Here is a 9,943-nt window from a genome sequence, read left to right as displayed (position 1 = left end):
TATATATATATATGTGTCTAATGGGGTGTCTGTCTGTCTGTAGGTAACGGGACGTCGCAGTCATCTGACCTGCGCATCAGACGGCAACACTCATCCGACAGCGTCTCCAGTGTTAACAGCGCCACGAGCCACTCCAGCGTGGGAAGCAACGTGGACAGCGACTCCAAGAAGAAGAAGAACCGGAAGAACTGGGTAAGGGCACACACAGGGAGACAAGTCCAGGGGCCCATGTGATCAGGGATATGCAGCATTGTACAAGAATTGGTCAGGTTAGACCTTCCGCCGGCTTCATAGAATTGTTTTTATTGTGACTTCACTCCTGTTCCATATTTCCATGACAGCATTTCATATATATACACTCGTAGATTCTCTTCCTAGCTATCTGTATGTCAACCAGTACAATTAACATGTGAGCTGCTGAGATCAAATGCATTACAGGATAAGCGATGTAGAAATCAATGTGAGCCAACTTTTAGGGTGAGACAATTATGCCCCCGAATCCTTTTTGTTGTGACCACCCGGGCAGCCATAATAAGCATCCCCTTACGAGCAGGCCCTAGCAGAGGAAAAGATCAAAGTAACGTGCGTGTCCCTCTGTCAGGTCCCAGTACTTGGCCGGCTTGGGTGAGGATAGGCAAGCACTAGCTTTGCACATCAATAGGAGGAGCTGTAGAGCACAACTGCTGTGCTGCATTACTGATCAGGGAGCTCAGCATGCCTACGTAATGAGAAAATGTGTTTGCTGCCGTTTACGTATGTCATCTCAAGCTGCAAATAGAATCCAATGTTGCAAAGAATGAATCATTCCTCCCAGAGTCGTCGTTGTGGGTGGAGTCAGATGGTACAGCATCAGCTGGGCAGTGGGTGAGGAGGAGGAACATTCCTTTAAAAGAATATGTCACTTTACCTATTCGGGGCAAAGCGAGAGGGTCAATTGAGAGGGCGTGCCCTGCCCCTCCCCCCCCCCCCCCCCCCACACACACACACTTACCTCCCCTGCATGAGAGCTGATATCAATTCCTCTGTCTCAGTCTCTTTCAGAGATCACACGGGGTTAATGACCTACTTCCCTTCCCCCATGTGACAGTGCTTGGACCTCACGATTGGCTGCTGAGCCCTGAACGCTGCATCCAGGTCGGCAGGCCATACCATATCTCGAAGTTCAGGGTTTTTCCCGACACCTCCAATAGACCAATGCAGCAGCGGGACAACTTCCTTTTGCCATTGAAATGTTCCATGTTGTTCCCCTTTGATATGTACCATTTGGCCTGGTGGCCATGAAGAGCTTTGGCCAGCACCTTGCCCAGTCTGTCGGTGAATTGGAAACACGCCCCCTACGGCCCCCCATGTTGTTTATTTTTGAGTAGAGAAGTTGAGTTTCTCTGGAAGGGATTGTAGTTCCCTCACATCCTAGCAATTGTTTGTGGTTTGCTTGAAGTTTTTGGTTTGGGGTCAGAAGATGGCCCATGTGGCGATAAAGTAGTCTGGCCCTGCTTTAGTGTAGCACCATGCCTTGTGACTGTACCTCTGCTGGGGCATTCATGGGTCTCCCAGCTGGTGAACGGGTCGGTGTGTCTCATGGATGTGGTTGAAGAAAGAAGCAATTTGTTAGTCACATGTTTTACTTCTGTGAGGTCTTGGAGGAGGTCTTCATTAAGTAGTTGAATCGGCCAGAGCACGGCAAAGCCAAAAGCCTTCCTGTATTGCATTTACTGTGTCCTCTTACCCAGCAGCCTTTGCTCATTAGTGTTCATGTTTGTCTTTTTTTTGTGGCCCACAAAAGGTACTTTATGTTGTCTGTTAAACTTTATTTTTTATTTTTTTTCTTCTCCTTTTTTCTCTCCCATTTTCGTTTTTGCTTTCGTGTCCCCGATCCAGGTGAACGAGGTAAGAGCCGCACGCTATAACCGTACACCTTGCGTCACTCGTGGTGTCTCTTTCCATCATCATTGTCTGCCATGCCTTGTTCCACCAGTCCATCCATTAACATTCCTCCAAAAATTCACATCGCGGGATGCTTCCTCATCGAGTGTGTCTGTCCGCCATTTTCTTTTCCCAGGTTCCTCACCGTGCTTGTCTTCTTTTCCTTCCAGCTGAGAAGTTCCTTCAAGCAAGCCTTCGGTAAAAAGAAGTCCCCCAAATCGGCGTCCTCTCACTCCGATATCGAGGAGATGACCGACTCCTCCCTCCCGTCCTCGCCCAAGTTGCCTCACAACGGCTCGGTGTTGTCCGCGCCGCTCATGAGGAGCTCCCACTCCAATTCTATGTAAGTCGGAGAGCTCGTGGGTCTCTTTCCTATGATGGTCCCCAGTTTAGTGTACGGAATAAGTCATGTGACATCAGCAGGGAGGCCATTTTGGATATTGGATGAGGACCTTGCAGAATGAAGCTAAGGAATTTGTTACGTCATCATTTTTCCAAGATTTGTGAAGGGCCAACATATTCCATAGCACTGTACAGGACTCGTGTTCAGCAGTCACCTTTGTCCCCATTGTTGATTACAAACTAATGTTCCTTCTACCATCCCTGGTAGGGGTCACGGACCTGCACATCCATACAGCATGCGCACCTGTGCAGAGACCCGCTTCCCAGATGGAGAGGTGCTGCATGTAACTGCCCTTACTTTCTTATGGGAGGAACTCTGAGGCCCGTGGCTGACCCGAACCTGCACATTCACGCAGGTCTGTGTTTTCAATCAATGGTGGGTACCTGGACCTGGGTGGATGTGCAGGTTCAGGTTGGCATGCAACCACACGTAACAGGTGCTGCACACAATTACACCCAACACCTATGCCTCCCATGTCTCTGCATGGGCATGCATGCTGTACGGATGAGAATGCCCATGTGAATGAGCCCTTACACACACTGCCAGAACCTTTTTTTTAAGTTTTGCATGGAGTAGAGAGGGGTTAGATGGGTTATAAAGGAGGTGCTGGGTACAATTAATTAACATTCATTGGTTGAGGAAAATCAATCAGATTTATATAGGGCATGGTGGCTCCCCTTATAGAGGGGACCCAGGGTCTAGGATCCACGTATAGAAAGTCTACTGAGCCCCCCATAGCAAAGATCGAAGAGTCCAAAACCTTTTATATCGATGCTGATTCATAGCAAGAAAATATAAATCATCCAATGCGTTCCAGGGGCTGTATAGAATATCAGTGAATCTCCACTTCTTGCACCCCATGCACTCGCCATGCACTCCCCATGCACTCCCCATGTACTCCCCATGTACTTTCCATGTACTCTGAGCATCACATGAAAATCCCACATTAAATTTGTATACTTATCCTTCCACAACCCCTTTAAGTCTGAACCTACCCGCCCCCCCTCCCCCCCAATCCTCTGAGATGACATATTGTTTTCATCTCTATAGTCTTTACAATCCGTTAATGATGTTATATTCCTTAATTGATCAATTACACGTTAATTAAAGAAATCCGCGCAGTCCTGTCCAGACAGGCGGCCTCAATCAACCAGATTTAGCGGCTGCCACATAAGAGGAAGTCTTCACACCATGAAAAGAATCATCAAATCTTGATAGGCTCCTCCCGCCCCAAGTTATGAATTACAATGAATTATTTTCAAGCCTGGAAGTCGTATTGTAACCAGCGCAAAATGTTACATTATGACATTTTATTATGTTATGTTGTGGTGAGTGATTGAAGTGTAAAGCTGAATTCTGGTGGTCTGTATGCAAATACAGCCGGCTGAGGAACGCCCACTCCTCCAGACTGACTCCCAACCATCAAGGCATTGTGATATTTGCATAACTCCTCCCAAAAGCCCTCCCACTGCTTGCATCAGGGCTCTTGAGAGGAGTGTGGAGGCTATCAGGGAGTTATGTAACCAACCATGATCTGCCTGCATTGCAAAGAGGAGCACAGGGGTCCAGTGATGACATCAGTAGGTCTAAAAGAAATCATGTAATAAAATTGGAAAGGTTTTTAAAAAAAAAATGTCATTTGCATGTTGATGACGGTCAAGAGGAGGAGCCAGAGAAGGCAAAATATGTGCAGAAGCCACTTCAGCTTTAAACGTTCCCAGCAGCAGTGTATGTGATCAGTCCATCGGACAGCATTGTGGGTTTAGAGAAGATAAAACCCTTTGTTTCCAGACAATGGCGGCAGTGATATGATCTGTGGTCTCGCCCAGTCATCTGATAAATTCTAATAATCCTTTTTGGAATGACATCACACCCTCTCCTCTGTTCTGTTCCTAGTTTTATACCAGAACTATTGTATGAAATTCAGAATAAACCTCTCAGTTCTCTGGTGAGCGAACGCCGGTATGTGTTCGCTCACCTCCCGATCTACTGAGCCGACCTGTGACAGTCTCATTGTCACAGGTTGGCTAGAACTATGAGGTGAGTGAAAAGCAATCCCCTCATAGTTCTCCTTTAATACTTTTATTAATGCAAATCTATACAATGTAACACATATCAGGATATATGTCTGCACTCAGTATAAGTGGACCTATGGGAGGTTCTGCCGGGACTGATTTTGTCTTTCCGTCCTCTTGTAGCCTTTCCGAGTGCACAGAGAACGAGGCGGACAGCGTCTTACAACTGCGCAACGAGCTGCGTGACAAGGAGATGAAACTGACCGACATCAGGCTGGAGGCGCTGAGCTCGGCACACCAGCTGGATATACTGCGGGAGGCCATGAACAGAATGCAGGTACCGTACCGCCGTTCTGCCGGCAATGTGATAAAGAAGAGGCGGAGGCAATGCTGGCCTGGTACTCTGTTTGGTGCTTTTTGTAACATTCTTGTTGTTAGAACCTCTGAACGCTGCAGAGAATGATCCAACATGGCTGCATGCAGAGAGGCAGGTGTCAGTCTTTATTGGGCTGTGAAATGCTGCACACCCCGGCACGCTCCTATATGTGAGGAATTCTCTTTAATGAGGATACTGCCACCTGGAGGTCACACGTCGCTCTCCACCGGATGCTGGTAAAGCATTATGGACAAGTGCAATAACTTACAGCAACATATATGCAGTCAGATCCAGCGGTGTGACAGAATATTGGCTGCTGTGGGCTATTGGACCTTTTCTACTGAGAAGCCCACACTAGTGACCTGCAGGGGGCTTGGCGCAAACTTGGAGTTCCTCCAAGACCTTGCAAAATCGTGACCGATCCAATCATTTTGTTGCAGGGGCATTCCCCAACCTGAAGCTACATGTCTTAAAGGGGCGGGAATGCGCCCCTGTGATTGTGCCCGGGACAGGGGGGTGTCAGTCACAGTTTTGTACGGACTTAGAAATACTCCCCTCCTGAATCGTATTCACACCCTTCATGTATTTAAAGCTTAGTCATGTCCGTCCTTCCCCTTCTTTCCTCCATATTAAGTTCCGGCAGTCTCTCCTGATATGTTTTATCTCATTTTTGTTCCTCGTCTGGACTTGTTCTAGCTTATCAATATCTCTTAACAGTAAAGCCGCCCATACACCTGACGATTACGGTACGACAGTTGTGGGTGATCCCGCGATCGTACGATAATCGGCCGGTGTATGGGCAGTGTGCGACCGCATCTACTATATGGTCGCACGACTTCCGTCTTCCGAGCACGCTGGAAAACCCGTACGATTTTCGGCGGGTTGGTAGCACGCTCGGAAGATGAAAGCCGCACGGGCCTTTGTGCGCAAGCGCACACTGCCCGCTCAGCAATGCAATCATCGGCAAGCCCTCCGCTCAGGGTTTTCGATGATCGCAAGTACGATCTGCCTGTCCAAGATGGGCAGGTCGTACGTCAATTTAAGGACCGTACGACCATCGCAAGACGAAAGTCGTGCGGTGGTTGTAAGGTGTATGGCCAGCTTAAGAGTAAAGCATGCAGACATACGTTACAACTTCTAAATCCCTTTGAAGTGATGCATTTCCCTTTTTAAAGATGCATTCAGAAATCACAGCCAATCTCCTAAATTGTGATGATCCTGGGACACATCTGCTAGTGATCCTGGAGCACCCTCCATGCTGCCGCTCACACACAGAGAACTTAAAGGAAAAGTATGGGGTTAAGTCTTTTCCCCATAGTTCTCCTTAGGGTAACGGGAGGACACAAACTAGCGTCCTCCCGTCACCCTAAGCTCAGTATATAGCGGGCTACAGCTCGCGGTATACTGAGACACCGCAGCTGAAGCGCATCCCGACAATTATGTCTGGATCCGCCCAGCTGCGTTTACTGTGCTGGGGTAACGCACAGTTCGGATGCAAGGGAGGAAACTTTCTGACTTTAGCAGACCTGCAGTGTTTACTGGATCACATTGGTGCCTCATTGAATGCCCTTGTTTGTTGGCTGCCACTGCTCCCGATTTTCACACACACGGTTTCTGTTTTGGACTGGCTGAGCCTCTTCCGTGCGCTCTAATTCATCTCCATTTCCAGACTGAGATTGAGAAGCTGAAAGCTGAAAACGATCGTCTGAAGTCAGAGAGTCACGGCGGGAAATGCAGCAGAACGCCATCGCAGATCTCCATCTCTTCCTCTCCGAGGCAATCCATGGGCTTCACACAGCCGGGGATGACCATGACTGAATCCTCCAGCCTGGGTGAGTCACTTCTATAACCTACAGACACACTGGAATATTGATCTGTGCGCAGCATGGCGTCCCCTGGCTGGCCACCGGGCCTAAGGGGCGAGCAACGTACACAACACAAAACAACCAATCAGATTGTAATATAAAGTGCAACTCCATCCAATACCGTCACCAGCCGGGCCCCTGACACAACTCAGCTGCGGGGCCCCGTTGTTCGTAGTTACGTCCCTGTTGCTCATTCCTTTTCCCTTTCAGACATGCTCCTGGAGGACTCTGCGGACGGCACCCTGCGCAAGGAGAGCCGCCATGTCAAGATTGTGGTCAGCCTCTCGGAGGAGGTGAAATGGAGAGAGGTGGGTGTGCTGAGCCGCTGATCCGGCTTTACCTTTGTATGGTGGGGACAGATACAAAATGGGGAACCCTGATACTAACAATGAAGAGGAGGGGGGGCAACTTGGGTACAGGACATGAAAAGCAGAGAGAACACGGGGGCAATAATACAAACAGGGAAAACGACAATGTTTTGGGGCATTTTGTAACTATTGTTTTCTATCTACGATTTCTCTTTTATTAAGCACGGCAGAGGATGTTTGCCTTCAGGCCCTCTGTATCTGAAACTTTAAATCACATGACCTGAACATGACAGGAGGGAGGGGGAAAGAAGGATAGTCTGGGGAACCTGGAAAGGTGTCCTAGAGCTCCCCCTACTGGCCAAAAAAAACATTTATATGCAGCAAATTAATATTTACCCAATAATTAGAAAAATAGTGACCGGTTATTATAGAAAAGTGAGAGAGATATCATGAAAAACTAGTACAGAATTAAAAATGTCAGTTGTCTTCCCTCTCCCCCAACACTCCTCCCCCATGATTGTTAGTGCAGTGGTCTTCTCTCTCCCCCAACACTCCTCCCCCATGATTGTTAGTGCAGTGGTCTTCCCTCTCCCCCAACCCTACACCCCCATGTTTGTTAGTGCAGTGGTCTTCCCTCTCCCCCAACCCTACACCTCCATGTTTATTAGTGCAGTGGTCTTCCCTCTGCCCCAACCCTACACCCCCATGTTTATTAGTGCAGGTAGCTTCCCTCTCCCCCAACTCTCCACCCCCATGTTTATTAGTGCAGGTGGCTTCCCTCTCCCCCAACCCTCCACCCCTATGTTAGTTAGCACAGTAATAGAAGTAATGTAACTCTGGTGCTTGGTATGTCTCATACATCTCCTTGTACTTCCTCTGCAGGATTGCCGGCCTCGCATATTCCTTATTGGCTGTATTGGTGTCGGAGGCAAAACCAAATGGGATGTCCTGGATGGGGTTGTACGCCGGTTATTTAAGGTAAAATATTAAACTGTTGTGTTCATTATGTGTCTTTGCACAAAGTGGCTGGCTGGACACGAGGGGCTTCCACCACATGTCACACCCCAGTGTTCAGGGCTCTGCTGGAGGGGTAACATAGAATCAGATTACTCTGTTCAGCTCAGACTCCGCAGTTTAAATGTATTTTGATGCAGCCCAACAGTGTGAAGCCAGAACATCACCTAGGGGGCGTGTGTGTGTACTAATCCATTTGGGTCCATTTGCTCTTTCTGGTTTAGTTGTGGCGTTGAGCTGCGGGCATTAGAAACACACACTGAATGCCGCATATAGAAGTGTATTGAAAACAAAACATTTTAGCGGTTTTGGATGTAGCGTGGAAGGCGTAGGCGCTGGATTCCCCCCTCCCCGCTCCGATCCTCCAGCGCTGACTGGTGGATCGGATGGGGGAGGGGGCGGGTACAGCTGGCTCTGCCTCTAGATAGGCAGAGCCAGCTGTCAGTCACGCAGCTGGGCGGATCCCGGGACAATTGTCGGGATCCGCTTCAGCTGCGGCGTCTCAGTATACCGCGAGCTACAGCTCCCTATATACAGAGCCTAGGGTGACGGGAGGACGCTAGTTTGTGTCCTCCCGTTACCCTAAGGAGAACCATGGGGAAAAGACTTAACCTCATAGTTCTCCTTTAAGGTTTTTCTTGCTATCTAGGACCCCGCTGGGAAGACTTAGCCTATCTATTGGTTCTAGTCAGAGGTGTCCTGAGGCAGGGGGGTGACACCCGGTGCGGGCACCGGGTGACACCCCGCAGTGACGTCATCGCGCATGCGCGTGATGACGTTGCGCGCAGTACCGCTGTTACCTGCCGGTGGCCATCTTGGTGATGGACGCCGGCAGAGAGAGCAGGGGACGTCACCCGGCGGGATAAGATATGACGCCGGGTCCCTTCCTCTCTCTCTCGAGCAACTGTCAGGCTCTCGATCCTTGACCGAGTGACCGACTTTTCAGAGGGGGGGTGACACCAAAATGACTGTCGGTCATTTTGGTGTCACTCCTCCAATGGTATATCACCCGGGTGCGGGCCGAACCCCCCTTGTGACGCCACTGGTTCTAGTGACCATTGTCTCTGGGGATGAAAGTAGCTGGAAATCTGAAATGATACAGTTGCCACTGGAAAGGAAATAGAAGGAATCCCCTTTAATGAAGCCCCCCTGTTTTAGGGATGATCTCCCATCCTCTCACTTCCTTTTTTTACACTTCCTGTAAAGTGAACGATGCACAGATAGCAAAATGATAATGTGACGGTGTGATAACCCTCTCCAATCTATCTAAAAATGTGTTTGGTTTAGATGAATGCACTTTAATGACTACTTGTACAAAGCCTAACCCGTGTGATGTCTATTACAGGAGTACATTGTACACGTGGACCCAACCACACAGCTAGGACTCAATTCTGAGAGTGTGACCGGTTACAGCATCGGGGAGATCAAACGGACCAACACTGTGGCAACCCCGGAGCTGCTGCCCTGCGGGTATCTGGTGGGTGAGAATGACACCATCGCCCTCACATTAAAAGGTAAGCCCGGTGACTTCAGTTCAATGTGTCATTAATCGTTCAATCAGCCCGTTCATTTCTTCCTGGTGCACTGTCAGAGATATCAGGAGAGATGAACAGGTACAAATGTCCGAAGTGTGTTATCCTCTAAGTCCCTGGTGCCAAACCGGCAGCCCGAGGGCCACTTGCTGCCCCTTGGTCCTTGTTGTGTGGCCCTCAGACTCCAGCATCTGTAGTGGGAATGATTTGTAAATAGGAATCTATTAGCCTCATGTAACATGTCCCCGATCTCCCACTGCAGCATGTCCACAATCTATGACCATCACTTCCTCTAATAGGTATGCAGTCACTGACAGTCTATTCCAGCATGGCATACTGTATGCTGAATAATATGTGTGGCCCTTTGGTTATATAAAGGGCTGAATTTGAAGCCCCCTGTATGTCACTGGGTGACAGCCACTGCACAAGATGGTGGGCTGCATTGTTTGTCATGGGACAGGTTTGCCACAAAGGCCTAATCCACCTAAAAGAGGAACTTCAGTGGAA

General features: G+C 48.9%; 1 protein-coding gene across 1 annotated transcript in view; it reads left to right on the top strand.

Annotated features, from left to right (window-relative positions):
• Window positions 1-9,943, top strand: part of NAV2 (neuron navigator 2) — a 224,746-nt gene that overhangs the window by 205,759 nt on the left and 9,044 nt on the right. Inside the window, exons 27-34 of the mRNA XM_018554770.1 lie at window positions 44-192; window positions 1,879-1,887; window positions 2,094-2,266; window positions 4,525-4,678; window positions 6,387-6,549; window positions 6,793-6,890; window positions 7,773-7,868; window positions 9,250-9,418. Of these exons, the coding sequence (XP_018410272.1) occupies window positions 44-192; window positions 1,879-1,887; window positions 2,094-2,266; window positions 4,525-4,678; window positions 6,387-6,549; window positions 6,793-6,890; window positions 7,773-7,868; window positions 9,250-9,418 (1,011 nt within the window). The remainder of the gene's footprint in view (window positions 1-43; window positions 193-1,878; window positions 1,888-2,093; window positions 2,267-4,524; window positions 4,679-6,386; window positions 6,550-6,792; window positions 6,891-7,772; window positions 7,869-9,249; window positions 9,419-9,943) is intronic.

This window comes from Nanorana parkeri, unplaced genomic scaffold (assembly GCF_000935625.1).
Source record: "Nanorana parkeri isolate BGI_ZX_2015 unplaced genomic scaffold, ASM93562v1 scaffold10, whole genome shotgun sequence".
Classification (NCBI taxonomy): Eukaryota; Metazoa; Chordata; class Amphibia; order Anura; family Dicroglossidae; genus Nanorana; species Nanorana parkeri.
Note: the sequence above shows the minus strand (reverse complement) of the source record. Positions and strands in the feature narration are given on the sequence as shown.